Source organism: Triticum urartu, chromosome 3 (assembly GCF_003073215.2).
Source record: "Triticum urartu cultivar G1812 chromosome 3, Tu2.1, whole genome shotgun sequence".
NCBI classification, from domain to species: domain Eukaryota; kingdom Viridiplantae; phylum Streptophyta; class Magnoliopsida; order Poales; family Poaceae; genus Triticum; species Triticum urartu.
In genome coordinates this window covers 491,845,472-491,861,825 of record NC_053024.1, presented here as the reverse complement: position 1 = coordinate 491,861,825, position 16,354 = coordinate 491,845,472, and the positions used below count along the sequence as shown (strand labels likewise).

The 16,354-nt window shown below is 45.2% G+C and overlaps 1 protein-coding gene across 1 annotated transcript; it reads right to left on the bottom strand.

Annotated features, from left to right (window-relative positions):
• Nucleotides 1-5,538: 5,538 nt before the first annotated feature.
• On the bottom strand, nt 5,539-16,085 carry LOC125544549. The gene is made up of 7 exons (XM_048708279.1): nt 15,714-16,085; nt 14,894-14,993; nt 14,213-14,308; nt 14,084-14,136; nt 6,046-6,094; nt 5,913-5,960; nt 5,539-5,798 (listed from the first exon to the last, which is right to left on the bottom strand). The coding sequence occupies exons 1-7, from the start codon at nt 15,962-15,964 to the stop codon at nt 5,703-5,705; spliced, it is 693 nt and encodes a 230-aa protein (XP_048564236.1). The 5' UTR covers nt 15,965-16,085; the 3' UTR covers nt 5,539-5,702.
• Between the last annotated feature and the right edge of the window lie 269 nt (nt 16,086-16,354).

Sequence of the window (16,354 nt, the reverse complement as noted above, 5' to 3'; positions counted from 1 at the left end):
ACCGTTACTTTCATACTACTTTGCTACTAAATACTTTGCTGTAGATATTAAGTCTTTCAGATGTGGTTGAATTGACAACTCAACTGCTAATATTTGAGAATATTCTTTGGCTTCCCTTGTGTCGAATCAATAAATTTGGATTGAATACTTCACCCTCGAAAACTGTTGCGATCTCCTATACTTGTGGGTTATCACACAGGTGCAATGGCAGCGGCGGCGGCGGCGATGGGCAAGAGCATGAGAAGAGTGGAGAAGAATGGAGGGGGTGTTGCTGGAGGAGGGGAGGGGGTGGATAGAAAAAGGGGGTCCTTGTGCCACCGACAGGCGGGCCAGGGGAGGACACGTTCACACGGCCCACCCGTCCGCACGCTGTCCGTTTCACCCTAAAAGCGGCACAAACTTGGGCCGGGGATGGGTCGAAAGCGGACAGAAAACGGACAAAAGTCCGTTTGCGTACGCGCGCTGGGCCGTCTGGTTTGTCCGTTTTACCTCAAACGGACGCACCCGGAAATGATGGGGTCGCGCGCTTGAGTTGGCCTTATTATCATGGTCCTAAATATTTGGTTGTGCTTCGTGTTGGAGTCAATTGTCATAATGTTCTTTGATTTATTTTGCCTTTTTTTGTGGGTAGTTAGATAACTGATTTATTTTTCTAAATAAGACATTAACTTCTCTGTAATAACTTCTTAACTAAATTCAACATAATACAATTTAGCAACAACATACTGGCTTTATGTTTCAGTACACCTTTTTTATGCACTTCCTCGCATGGTTAGCATGGCTTTATGTGGACTGGAACATGGTACTAGCCCACGCCCAAAACATATAAAGATGAACATGCATTCTGCTTAATTAATTGTGATTCTTACTGATAGTGTACTCCACGCAGACACATGGCACGAAGCACACAAGCAAATCAACAAGTCCCCCGTAACTATTGGCCACTAGAAACGCACAAGCGCGGGAAATGCTCCTGGCCATGAGAATCGCACAAGAAAGCAGAGTTAACACCACAGGGAGTGGGAGCAAAAAGGCTCGAGCTTGTCTCTGTCTCCATGGAAAGAAATAACGAAAGAGAAAGGCATATGTCCATGCGCCCCATGGCTGCCTAGCAGCGAGCACCAGGGCACTCCACTGTCCACTCCACCGAACCACGCGCCCACCCGTGTCAACTCGGCTGGCGGTGGCTCGACACATCGCCGGCCAGATAAACACCTGCACTTCCGCCCCGGGACTCCGCAGATACCATCGATCGATTGATCCCCGGCGGGCTACGCAGTATAATACTCGCGCCGCCCATGGAATCGAAGGGCAGGAGGAATAAGCGCGGCAATCATGAGGCCACGACGGGTCAGGGGAAGAGCCAAACAAATATTCAGGCTCGACGAACAGCGAGGCGAAAACGACGACGAGGCTGTTTTGTTGCCAATATTGTAGAGAGCAAGTGATGGGCGCCAAAAAGGACCCTTCTGTCGCCTCGCTGCAGATAGGCACCTAATTCTGTTGAGGGTTGGCTTATTGTATGTGATCCGGTGGCGTCAGATGTAAAGAGGAGGTCAAGGGCGAGCGGGAATCCTATGCACCGTCGATTAAACAACCTCGCCACTACTACTACATGGGATACGGAAGCTGGGGGCAAATCCTATCATCATTTCCTGTCCGGTTGGGGATTAGCTCGATCGGACGCGATTGATCGAAGACTCGGTGTCAAAGGTCTGCAGGCAGATTGGTTGGTTACTGTCGGATCGACACCACTGATAACATTGCATTTATTTTGTTTTAATTTAAAGGGGAGATCCGGGCAGCATTTTCAGTCTAGTGATCCCGTTGTTGGGAGTAGTAGGATTAGGCGGTCACTTGGTGTGGATACTATAGAACCGTAATGCGGTGGTGTTTGGTTTGCATTGCTGTGTAACACTCACATCATCATTCCGGTGCTTGTAGATACTATGATGTACTCTTCAATGGGTTCCAGTTGTTCCGGATGTGTTTGCTGGATCAATCACGTTGGTAGTTTCGTCAGATATCGCCAGTCTTTTCACGGGAGCTTCTACCGAGAGAGAAGGCAGCAGCTTCGCAAGACAAATCTAAATGGCCAACCATTGCCGCCAGCCCGCCATCCGTTGGAACATACGAGTGCGTTTCCCCTATTTTTTTTCCTGTGCATTTGTATCACGAAATGAATCAAGACTATTTAAAGAATCAAAGCAATCGACTAGAGAATAAAGGGTGAACAGGTGACTACAAATTTAACGTGATTACCAATTTTAGGATAACACGGATACAATAAATTCTTAAAATATGCGACTAGGTGAGAACAACCTATACAACAAGCAAGCAACAAGTTAAGCTGGGCAACAATTTAATTAGCAAGGCAGTAAGCATAGAAACTAAGTAAATGGACGAGAATGGATAAATCACAAGTGAGTTGAGGACGCGGAAGTTCACGCTCTTTGGGGAATACTAATCTTCGTTGGAGAGGTGCCGAAGCCAAGGTTTTGGAACATCGACATGTGGCTCACCTTACCATCCTTTGAGTCACCCAACAATGAGCCTTAAATCACTCGGAGTTGGTATTGAAGGCGACTACTAAAGCTTTACAAACTCCTCGGAGCACACCATATGCAAGAAATCTTCCAGGCCTTGACTCGTACTGCCTAGGATCCTCAAATCTCCAAGGGTAACAAATTTTGAAGATAAAATCAAGCGGAGAACACATATCCCACACTCGAATCCAAGCACTTGTACATTCGAAGAAGCCACCTGCTATTTCACTCAAGTTCGATGACTCGCCAATGGATTTTAAAAGACATGAAAGGCTCTCTCCTGCTATCAAGAATAGATATGGGGAAATTAGGTCTCCCAGTCAAATCCCACGCGAAGGTTTAAACTCCTGTATTTTCTTGCCATTGAATAAAGCTGATAACTTGACTAACCTCACCAGATGAATAACAATGGCCACCCACCTCTTTGTGAATTCCAATTTCAACATTATTGCGTGTAAATAGTCTCACTCAACTCAATCATATGCCTTCGACATATCCAGTTTTAATGCACTGCTTTGTACCACATCATATTCTTCTTTGCTTTGTTCCTCTTCATAAAATGAAGACACTCATAAGCTGTAATTATGGTATCCGTGATGAGTCTGGCTGGGACAAAAGTAGACTGCTCCTCTGAGATGATATCAGGTAGCACTAATTTCAGCCTCTTAGGTATGACTTTGAAAGCAATTTTGTACAACACATTGCAAAGGGAAATAGGTCTAAAGTCTAAACTGTGGCAATGATGTGGGGTTCTTTACCTTTACGTGAGAAGAGAAGTGACTTTGCGTGAGCAAATGAATGGGCCAAAAACATGGAGACCACGTGTGCAGGGAGAGGGTTTTCTTCCACATGAGGGGTTGTGCATGTATAGGGGAGGCTATGAATCGTTTGTTGCAAGACAAAAGGAGGTGTCACTTCAAGAGGCGCCCTCCCGTCGCTACTTTTGGGCCGACTAAAGTAGCTCCTTGCGTATTAGTGTTTTTTTGTTCTTTTGTTGAAATTTTGAAAAGAAGAATTCCATATTTCAAAACTGAAAATTACTTTTTTTAAATGAATTTCCAAAAGATTAACGTGGTGCAAAAAATTGTTGGTGTAGCTGTAGAAAAATGTTGATAGCATTAAAATTGTTCACATGCTTCAAAAAAGTGTACATAGCATTTCGAATAATTTTTATACAATCTTAAAAATATTCATGTCACTCAAAAACAATGTTTCGTAACACTCAGAAATGGGTGTTACATTAGAAAATGTTCGAATGTTCCAAAAAAATGTTCTGAAAATTTAAAACTGCTATATAAAATCTAAAAAAATCTTGGCATAGTTTTAATTTATTTTTATATAATTCAAATAAAAATTCATATTTGAAAAATGTTTAAAACATATTCGAAGAATTGTTCAAAACCATGTATTTGAAAAAATGTTAATCATGTATTTAGAAAATATTAAAGTTGTATAAAAAAGTTTTAAATGTGTACGAAAAAAGGTAGACATCAAAACATATTTTTGAAGAATATTAATCATGTATTTAAAAACTAGTAATCTTTTTAGTAAATAAAAAATATTAATCATGTATTTAAAAAGGTCAAAAGCTCACGTCTCCTACAACCACATTGACGGGCCTGGCCTAGCGCATCAACAGGAGGCGCGTCCCTACAAGTGACTCACTCACGTGGCCTACAACCTCATTGACGAGCCTGGCCCAACGCATCAACAGGAGGCGCGTCCCCCTCCTAGCCAAACACACATTTCATCAGTGAACTTGATTTTATCAAGGTGATCAACCCCCCTTCGGTTCCTACAAGAACTGCCCAACCTAATGCTCCACCGTGGAAGCAACCGGCCGAAGGTTTTTGCAAAATACATGTTGATGATGCATTGCCAGCAGATGGCAAAACCGGTGCCTCTGCTGCGATCTGCAGAAATAGAGATGGAAGCTATATGGGTTCCTCATCTCTTGTTCTTCCTGGAACTACAAACCCAACGAGTTTTGAGATGCTTGCTTGTCACGAGGCACTGGCCGACTGGCGTTAGCTGAAGGTCTCTTGGTGTCGAAGATTGTTATTGCATGTGACTGCAAGACAGTGGTGGATGATATTACGAAGGGGCGAGGAGACTCCTATGAGGCTATTGTAAAAGAGTTTTTAGTTAGATCTAGTTCTTTATTCAATTGCCTAGTTCCTTTTGAAGGTCACCACGTGTGGCTTATTTCTCCTCATGACCCAACTTGTATTCCCTTAAACATCATCAGTGATCAATAAAGTGTTGGCAAATCTTCAAAAACAAAAAAAAAAAAAAGAAACACACACTGGTCACAAATAATTTTTCTTTCACCTTCTCAATTCTCATCTTTATTTTCACCTTTATCTCTATTTTCAAAAAATGTTATAGAAAGAGCTTAAAATGTTTTTGTGTGAAACTAAAATATATTCACGAACTGTAAAATACACAAATTTATGAAATATTTATGGGTTTGCCAAAATGATCACAAATTTTAGAAGTGCCTGCGAATTTAAAAATATTCATCAATTTCAAAAATGATGCCGCATTATTAAAAAAAAGTGCTGAAACGGGTATTTGTAAAAAACAATGTTGATTTCAAAATGGAAAAAGGAAGAAAACAAAAACAAAATCAGGAATAGGAAAAAGAAAAAACTAAAATAAAAACCGAGACAAAAAGATAAAACAGATATAGATAACAAAGAAAAGAAAAAACTGACGAAACTTTCTCAACCAAGCGGAGGTTCCAAAACTGCACCTATCTCTTTAGAAAACCGCCCCGGTGCTGCAGTAGCTCCACTGCTGCATGGGCCACCACTGTCGTATCGCTCGCAACGATCGACAAATAGGGTTACCTCAGTTCCAGATAAATACAGTATACAAAGACCATTTTCTGCTGGGATATCAGCTTAGTGCAAAATCATGGATACTAGTAGGCATTTCAAACTTAGAAAAGCTACTAGGCTCATAAATGAACAAACAAGACGACAGTAAATGACAGTCAGAGTCGAACGGTCAATATTTATTTGCTAGAATAAGTCACTCTTGTATTTCTCTTCGGATACAGTCCTTCCCCTGGCACATCTAGTGGCTTTATGCAGTTTTTACATCAACTCTGAATGAAATTGAAACTCTTAGTGTTGAGGACAGTTAATCTTGTCAAGACTGGAGGGACTTGCTATAGCGTTCCTTCGCGAACGCCACAAAACGTTCTAGCCCATTGAAAAGTAAACCTTCCAGAAATGGTTTCAGGGCCTGGTGAAAAAGGATGGTTGGATTGCTCAACTTCATGGATTTGTGACAACGAAATATTAAAGCATGGAATACTGCAGAAAAAAATAATTATATGCATGCTCGTTTGCTACTTACTGATGCAACCGGGGTCAGAATTTCAGGAACTTCATAGGCCACTGTTAGCTGCACACAATGATGAAGGGAGATCAAGTTGTGAAGAAGAAGCAGCTCATTACAAAGTGTCAAATTCACAGTGCAGAATGCTCACTTGTACTCTACAAGAGGATGAACTCTTAGGGAAGAATCGGACAGCGCCCCTGCAACAAGTGGATTGCATTATGCCAACTTCCAAATAAATCAAAAGGTAGCCATCTCCATGGATCGAACACTAAGTGGGGACAAGAATAAAGATTGAAATAGGAGTCCGACAGAATTCAGTTAAGTTCAGAAGTCATGTTACTTTTTTCCCATTCTGCTTTCCAAACAATTACCTGAAAGGACCTCCAGCACATGCAGTAAAATTTCTATAAAATTCAGTTCTGAGATGCTATCAGGGGATGATCAGAATAATGCCGAGATTGATTTCTTTAATAAGTACTCTCTCTGTCCGCTCCACATGATATAGTGCGCATTGGTTTTTGCAAAAGCCAAACTTCACAAACTTTGACCAAGTTTATAGAAACAATTATCTATATCTGTAATATCAAATATATACCATATGAAAATATATTTCGTGATTAATATAATTATATTGATTTGACTAGATTTTGATAAATTTTCCTATAAACTTGGTCAAAGTTCACTAAGTTTGACTTTAAAAATATCTAATACGCACTAGGCACTATAGTCACTGATGGGACGGAGGGAGTACACTTGTAAGCTGGAACTTATCTATGTGCAGACAAGTATGTTAGGAACAAAGAGAAGGGGGAAATGCAGGATCTCCACGGAACCGGTTGAATCTTGGAATATGAATGACTCGTTGTAGAAATAAGATGTTTTCTCCTTCTCGTTGTATTTTAAGGTTTGCGGCAGCTGGGATTTTTTTTATTGTGAGTCACTTGTAATCACGGCAATCAAGAGCTGGGAAAGTTTTTTCTCCAGTCATCTGTGAGACTGGTTACGTCAATTAAGATATATTTTTTGCCCCGCAAAATGAGTTTTTTTTTCATTTTTGTTGTCGTGTTAGTAAACTACCTTGTTGTTTTCTTAATACTGTTTAAACTGTAATATATGTCTTATGTACATCCATGCTTCTGTAGGACTCAATGTCAGAACTTGCCTTCTAATCTTCCCTCAAAGGAACTTTAGAATCGAGGTGAAAAAGTTTGTCTATTCCACAAAATGTTGTGTTACCTCAAGATTCTAAAGAACTGTGCACCTATGCATGTGTAAATTCACTACCTAGCTCATCAGCGCACACGAGTCACAGACGTGCTTAATAGTACGATTTTGCATATAAATTTTTTAGTCTTAAAATCCCTCTGTTTGGATGTCAATATTGGGTTAATAAGCAAATCCACCAAATATACTCTATAGTAGCTACATGTTATGGCACTGCTAGAAGGAGGGCGTGAGGGCAAGATGGAAGGGATTTCCTTCTTAATTCTTGCTTGATTAGATTGATACATCTCCTCTCTTTATATAGATAGGTTTACTTGACTCCCAAGCAAGGCTTACTTGACCCCTAAGCAAGCGACCCTTATCTCTAATTAACCCTAAGACTAACGGGCTATACCGCCCGCCCAGGCCATTAGGCCCATTACGTACTCTAACACTACACCCCACCTAGACATGCAGCTTGTCCTCAAGCTGCAGCCTAACCAACTTATAACCATGACTCGACGCAACACAAACCTAACACCTAAAAACAAGCCTTTTACCTCTCGGCTTGTTTTATTACTCTCAACCTGAAATGGACTGGGACGATTTATTTTGGACCCCTTAACAAAAAGTGGACACCATCCGCACGTCGGACGTGCACGTGTACAGCCACCTGGATCCCATGGACACCATCTGGACAAAAGGAATGCATGTGTATGGCCACCTGGAAATGGTCGCAAGAGCGACCAGCAGAGGCGCCCTCGCGGTGGCTGGCGGAATGCAGTGGTGCTACGCGGTGCACTCCTGTCGGTGACACCCTGCCTTCTCCCCGCCGGACGGCTGTTGGTCTGCACCGCACAGAGAAGAGTGGAGGGCTTGCGATGGAGAATGACGAGGAGGGGTGCGCCCCCCCCAACCGCCGATGTCGCAGACTTTGAGGTCGCTGCCCGCGGGGAAAACAGCATGCCCAAGATCCCCGACGCAGCGGAGGAGATCGAGGTCCTTTCCGCAGCGAAGCGCAGCTGGGAGGAGCGGCAGCTGCAGACCACGCATCTCCCGCACACGCCGACGCGCTAGGAGGCCGCGCGCAGCAGCCTGCAGCCTCACCGCCGCCGACACGTGGCGGGTAGTGATCCAAGCCAGAAGTGGTGACGGCGACGGCGGGAACTTGATCTGCTGGATGGGGACGCCCTGGGGAAGCGGTAATGGCGACAGAGGGAACTTGATCTGGTGGATCGGGGCTCCCGCCGGCGCGGTCCATGTAGGGCCGGAGCTGACCGGCGATGGCTGCTGCAGCGGAGCGCCAGGCGCGGCGAAGGCCGCCAAGAGCGGCGCCTGCCACTGTAGCCAGCGCGGGGCGGTGGATGGCAGCTGCAGCGGCCCGGCGAGCGCGGCGGGGACGCCCTGGGGCAGCGGCAGCGGCTGCTGCGGCGGAGCGTCGGTCGCGGCGGCGGCCACTGCAGCCAGGGCGGGGCGGTGGATGGCAGCTGCTGCAGCCGCCCGGCGAGCGCAGCGGAGGCCGCCTGGGGCAGCGGCTGCCACGGCAGCCACAGCGGCACGGTGGCGGCGATGGGCGGCGCAGCCGGGTGTGGCCCGTAGGACCCGGACAAGAACAGGCGGATCTCCTGGACCGCCTGGGTTAGGTCCCGCAGTGCCCCGGACACCTCCGGGGTGAGGACGGAGGGGACTGGCGCGACAGAGAATCCCGGCGCGGGCAGGAGCGGGGCGACGGTCGTGATGGTCGCCGAAGGCGACGAGGTGACTGGCAGCGGAAGAGACGGGTTGGGCGGCGGTGAAAACATGATCAAACCGAAGCTAGCTGATACCAAACTGTTATGGCGCTGCTAGAAGGAGGGCGCGAGAGGGCCGGCCGGGGGCCTTTTGCCCATGGCCGGGCAAGATGGAAGGGATTTCCTTCTTAATTCTTGCTTGATTAGATTGATACATCTCCTCTCTTTATATAGAGAGGTTTACTTGACTCCCAAGCAAGGCTTACTTGACCCCTAAGCAAGCGACCCTTATCTCTAATTAACCCTAAGACTAACGGGCTATACCGCCCGCCCAGGCCATTAGGCCCATTACGTACTCTAACACTACACAAACTGCATGCGTTTCCTCTTGGGTTCATTTCCGTCTTCAGTGTAAACCTTTCTATTGGCAGCTTGCAAGAATTCATTTATGAAGTTCCTTGTGTTTCTGTTTGTGATGCATGTAGCAGCCAGCCTGCCAGAGTTGCAAGGTAACAAACTAAAAAGGTTGCAAGTTAAAAGCATTCCACAATAGTTGTGATTTTGTAAGCCTGAACATATTTTGTGTTTAAAATTTTACTACTCCCTCTGATCCATATTACTTGTCGCTGCTTTATGGATCAGAGGGAATAAAGCAGTGACAAGTAATATGGACTGGAGGGAGTACAACAAATTCAGTACTGAAGTTACAGTTGTACAACGGAGTAGGAAGATTACCCCTTGTCTTCCTATGGGGCGATGATAGAGAAGCAAACATAAGCGAGAGGAAGACAGACAAAGGGGTGAAGAGTGGTCATCGCAAGAAGCAGTAGAAAAACCATGGTGGATGTGGACAAGATGCACTAGGATAGAGTCGGATCCATGCACAGTAATCTTCACAGAAGAGAAAGAAGACGGTGTTTAACGCCGTCATTGTTGCTCTTGACAGACATGACTTTAGACACATGTACACGGAATAGGATGCTTTGGTCACTGTATGATGTGGTATGTTCTAGACATGGCCTTTCTGACCCTTGCTATGATTGGTACTTCTCTTACTATTTCCATTAGTTTTTATAAGTTTTCTTGAATGCTTGCTGTCATTCCTACTGCCAATTAACTTCTTATGATGACAGTTCCATGATACAGGGCATATACATTTTAAACAAGCTTAAATAATACAACGAATAAATAAGCGATTGCTAATTTTGGTATGTTAACTTGAGTCTCAGGTCAGACTCTACTTGCTTGTGTAAGCCAAGGTAGTATTCTCGCAAAATACACAGCAAGGTAATGTCCTGCTCTTTTCTACTAGTAAGAATTTGAACATCACATCATCGTGTTCTGATGCGAATGTTTATCATGTTGCCCAAGACAGTTACTAGCCCACCACATGATTTGTACATCAAAGGGGTTAAGGGGAAAGGGGGAGTCCTGTTGCCTATCATATGCTGGCAAAACATGAACCGTGCTGCAAGATCTACAAAATGAGTTGGCAATTTGGAATACTGATGTACTGACAAATATAAATAAGATGTCGTTGATTCTATCACCTTTTGAATTTCCCTAATTATGTGTGATTCGTAGAAGCAGTTGTTGGTTGAACAATTCAGGTAAAAGGCGGTGTTTCATATGCTGAAATAATGGATGCTGAAATAATGGCAAAGGTCAATTGAGAGCCTTGCAGTTGCTTTCCATGCTCTTGTAGTTTGAATTAGTTTTCTAATATTGTGGAACTGGCTACATTCAAGTTTCGATTAAAGTCTTCAAATGCCTGGTTGGAGAATTGCCTTCCATAAGTGTTCTGATAGCATGTTTATCTCCAAATATGAGATAAGCTGAATTTCTTATAATATCGAGAAAGGCCAGGCTCACAAATTGTAAGACTGCTGCATTTCCAGTAACCTCATTTTGTTGGGCTCTTTTTTGGTTTTTGCCTTCAATAGATACTACACGACATCTTTATATTGTGAATCTTGAATAGTTACTACTGTTGAAGTGTATATATGGATTGCCAAGCCCTTTCCATCAATTCAGACTTTTGGTTGCGTTGGCTAGTGCATGAAGCTTAACATGGTATTTGGGTCTGAGAGCATCTCCAGCCGCGCCCCCAACAAGCCCCCCCCCCCCCCCCCCCCCCCCCCCCCCCCCCCCCCCCCGGCGACTTTACGCACCGGCGCCGAAAAAACGCCCCAGCCGCGCCCCCAAGACGCCGAAATCCGCCGGCTCGGTCCGTTTTTGGGCCCGGCGATCGCAGGCCGAACCCGCGCACAGGGGGGCGCGGGGGGGCTCCGGCGCAAGGGAAAAACACGCCTGGCCCACACCGTCAGGCGAAAAGTCAAGCTAATTGTCCAGATTCGCCTCCCACCCCCCGCGCGCTCGGCAGCCACCCTGCCGATCCCGGCGCCACCCACCGCCCAACACCGCTAGATAGGCCATTCCCTGCCGGAAAAAGAGAAGAGGTTTCGCCGCGGCAGCCTCTCCACCACCGCCCGGGCGATTTTTCCGGCGTTCCGGCCGCGTAGGGGCAGTGTACCGGCGGGTGTGCGCCCACCACGCCCGCAAGGTGTTCGGCGATTTGCCTGCTCGGCAATGGACTCGGACGACGAGGAGGCGCTCGCCGCGCTGCTGGAGGAGGAAGCCGATGCCGACGTCCAGGAAGAGGAACATCTCATGGTCTTCGCCGCCCTCGCCGGCCTGCTCGCGAGCAATGAAAAGCCGCGGCGAGGTGGCTCGGCGCCGGGGCAGATGAAAGCAAAGAACCGACATCGTCTGGAAGGCTACTGCATGCTCTACTCCGACTACTTCGCCGACGCTCCAATGCACAGCGACAAAGTATTTCGGCACCGTTATCGGATGAGCCGAAAGCTTTTCCTCAGGATTGTGAATTCCATCCGGGCGTTCGACGGCTACTTCAAGTGCAAGAAGGATTGCACCGGCAAACTTGGATTCACCTCAATCTAGAAGTGCATGACAGCGATGAGGATGCTTGCATACGGAGCTCCCAGTGATTCACTCGACGACTATGGGCGCATGGCCGAGTCCACCACCATTGAGTGTTTCTACAAGTTCTGCAGGGCAGTGGTGGTAGTGTTTGGACCGCAATACTTGCGAACACCCAATGCGGAAGACACTGCTTGGATCCTAGCACAGAATGCAGCAAGAGGATTTCCTGGGATGCTTGGAAGCATCGACTGCATGCATTGGAAATGGAAGAACTGCCCATCTGCTTGGCAGGGGATGTACAAAGGCGCCAAAGGCGGTTGCAATGTGGTACTTGAGGCGGTGGCCATTCAGGACCTCTGGATTTGGCACTCCTTTGGTATGCCAGGAACTAACAATGACATCAACGTGCTGCAGTGCTCTCCTGTCTTTGCCAAGCTTGTTGAAGGTCATTCTCCTCCGGTGAACTTCGAGGTCAATGGGTGGCACTAAACAAGGGGTACTACCTAGCTAATGGCATCTATCCGAGATGGTCGACATTTGTGAAGACTATCTCAAACGCTGTGCCAGGAGGCAAGAAGTTCCAGTTTGCCAAGGTTCAGGAGGCTTGCAGGAAGGATGTCGAGCGGGCATTTGGTGTGCTCCAATCTCGATTTGTTGTTGTTCGGTACCCTGCTCAGACCTGGTCGAAAGATCAAATGTGGGAGATCATGACTTCTCGTGTCATGTTGCACAATATGATCATTGAGAGCGAGCAGGAAGAGCCAGTGTTTGACACTGAACCATACTACAAGCAGTGTCCTCTTGCCGAAGTTGATCACCAGCTACCGGCAACCTGGACTGCCTACCTCAATATGCGTCAGGAGATCCAAGACCCACATGTGCATCAACAACTGCAGCAGGATCTGGTGGAGCATCTATGGAGGATCAAGGGCGGCGCCTAGCTCGACATGTGATGAAATATGAGTTTTTATTTGTTGAACTATATAATTTGTATTGAACTATTTGTTGTTGCACTATTTGTTGAACTATTTGATTTCTATTGATTTTCTGTGATGAACTGTGATAAAAAAATTATTTATGTTGAGAATTCACGCCGAACCACGCCGAATATGGGGCGATTCTCGCCGATATCGGGCCATTTTTCGCCGAAAGTGGGCCGAAAACTGGGCCAACATCGGCGCCTGGGGACGACGGCTGGGTGCCCAACCGCCCCCTGAGCCTATTATACCGCCGGCTCGCCCCCAGGCGGCGATTTTTATGCCTCCTGGGGGGGGGGGGGGCAACGGCTGGAGATGCTCTGAGGTCTCGAGTTCAAGTCCTGACTTTGCAATTTATCTAAAAATTGTTGCTGGCCCCCTCCTCTTGAGCCATACCTCCGAGTCACACGTGAGAGGGGGTCTTGAAGTCTATATTTGGATTGCCTAGCCCTTTCCATCAATTCCGACTTTTGGTTGCCTTGGCTAGTGCATGAAGCTTAATAACTACTTGCCGAACATGCTTCTATCAATCATAATACTGACATTTTTATGTCATTTCAAATGTGTGAGAAGCTGAATTTCTCATAGCATCGGAAATGCCCTATCAGAAATTGCAAGCCTGCTAATTTTTTTTAAAGAGTGATTTCAGTAACCGTAGTTTGCTGGGGTCCTTTTTGCTATTTGCCTTCAATATATACTACAGGAATCATCTTTGTAGTACAAACTTGAATAGCTACTACCTGTTGAACATGCTTCTATAAGAGCTGACACTGATATGTTTTTATATATTAATGATACATAGAGAAACTCGCCCTATTTTCCCCTGCCACGCGCAGCATTTCGGCCACTAGCTAACTACTTTTTTTAATGTAATGTAACTCTAGGGTGCAACAAATTAACTTCCTCAAGGACCACAAGGGAGTTATATTAGGTTGCTTATTGAATTATATGCAATAATTACATGTATGACACCTACAGATGTGTACCCAAAACATATAGGTGCGACTGGTAAGCAACTGGTATTTCTACATCATTTGTCAAGCCCTATACCAGCCTGAACTTATCCGAAATAATGTGATTAACTAATAGTAATGTAAGTCAAATAACTTTTGTCTACAACTACAATCCCAGTACCACCTCTAAGTCAAGACTGGACACAACACCCACAAGATGAACCTTCCACAACGTAACCCATGTTCGCTACAGGAAATGGAATATGATAGTGAAGGTTCATTTTTTATTATAGAAGCCCGTTTTAAATTATTTTTGTTCCGTGGCAATGCACGGGCATTCAGTTAGTATGTATGTAAGTCTGGATTGGTTGAATGATCACCTGTTAGGAAGACCTTCAAGAGAACGCCAATGAATCTTCTGATTTTTAGTCGGCTGATACAGAGGAAAGTTTTATTAACTGAATATTCACTCCCAGATCTGTAGCAACTTTGTCATAGTATATACTTACCGTCATGTTTCGGGCAAGCCAAGAAAATTCTACATCCCGACCAAGTATCGCATACTTCAAAGTCCAACGTGAAAGTTCTGGTTTATCTTCAAGGACCTGTAAATTATCACACGCATAACCATTTGTTGCTAAAACTGAAAGGGAAAGCTAAGTTCATAGAAAACCAAACTAATGAAACGGAAACAGCATAGAAGAGACATGTTGGTCATTATGGTTCTAGCTATAGCGAATTTGACTTGGTGTTGATGGTCATATATGCAGAGGATAGAAGCCTAATGATATGACCAGAGAAGCTTCTACCCATCATACATCTACGGGGAATGTATTCATATCAATTCATATATCAACCCCAAGTGCTCTATTCAGCGATATGCCACTGCAAAGTTCCATTCAATAGAAAAAATGGAATTGCTAACTTGCTGCAATTGTTTAAATGCCAGTATGAGCCATGAATAAGCAAAAGCATCCAATACTAAAATATAACCATCTAAAGGATGGAAGGATGACACAGATGGAAGTTCGGTGCGTGTTCGTGACAAGATTGGAATGGAAATTAATATAATTTGTAGGTTGTACTGGTAAATGTCCACTCCTATTCAGGTATAGAAAAATTCAGCCTCCAACCATGGCATGCTAAATAAAAGAAAAATGATGTGCAAGAAGAAAAGCGCTAACAAGCACCTTGACAGTTGATATGAATGGCATCCATTCAGGAATAGTCTCACGTTCGGAGTAACACTGGTAGGCCACTGAACATGGAACATCAACTTCAATCTCAGTGCTGTATCCAAGAGAATGTTCAGTCACCGCGAGGGGAGAGCAGATGAAAGAAAATATGTATTGCAGAGAAGCATGGGACTATCAGCAAGCTGTGTCGACGGTACTTGTTTCTGCAAGCGTGAATTAACTAAATAACAGTCAACATCTTATGAAGGTGCAGCCATGACTCAGAATGTCACATACAAAAGAAGGGCAAATGATCTTTTGAGTGCAACAAAGGATAGAGGTTATGAGTTTTGCTTCCGTACACCCCCTCCTAAAAGTTTGCACAAATCTTAAAGCTACTTAAAAATGAAATTCTCGTACATTAATGATCAACTAATTATAATCCCTATTCCCCCAATAGATCAAACAAGAGATCAGAATAATCTAAACTTTTTGATTGATGGGATAATTTCTAATCTCCACCTTTAATCTGCATCAAAATCTGTAAACTTTTCTAGGGGGGTGTACTGAAGCAAAACTCAGAGATTATATCTAGAGAACCTTCTCAAGTACCCTTACAACATTAGATTCATTTCAACACTGAGAAATTAGAGTCCAATTGAAATGAACCAGCACTAGCAAATTATCCATCACAACCATGAGCAAAAATTCACATGTCAGAAGTTCCCATTTTAACCAAATGGTAATACAGCGATTCAAAGGCAATATCAAATGTTTTTCTAAAAAAAAAAGGCAATATCAAACTACTGGCATGGACACGGAGGGTTGGGGATACCTGCACTCCTGCCACTCCATGGCAGGGGAGAACAAGGCAGGCCTCGCCCTTGCCCTGCTGCTGCTATTGATGCTGCCACAGCTCGCCTTCCCCTCCCCTCCCCTCCTCCTCATCCACCACCGGCTGCTGCTGCGGCCGCCGCAGCTGATAAAGAACACCTTGCTCTGCGATGACCCGAGGCCCGGAGATAGCGAGGAGGGGCTCCCCCTTCCCGCGGCGGGGTGGTAGTAGCAGGCAGCTCCGGTGGCCATGGCCGTTGCCCGCTCCCCCCCCCTCTCTCTCTCTCTCTCTCTCTCTCTCTCTCTCTCGTGGCTCGTGACGGTGCGACGTATCGTTCTGTGACTACTGACTGCTGTTTTTTGGAGACCACACGAAGCTTTTCCTGCTACTGTACTAGGGTGCTTCGGCTGGTCAGGCTGAGCTTTCAATATGTCTTGAGGAAAAATTTATATCCTCCACTATTTCGATCCTGTGACTTTATTTATATATTGTAGCATTGGCTGAAATGCAAACCGAATCACTGAAATTCAGTAATTTTAGTAGGTGTTGAAATATTTCTCGAACTGAAATTTATAAAACCATGGTTGGGGGAACGGTGAGGGCTCATGTGCGGACCCAAGAGAACCGCAACACCTGCAGAC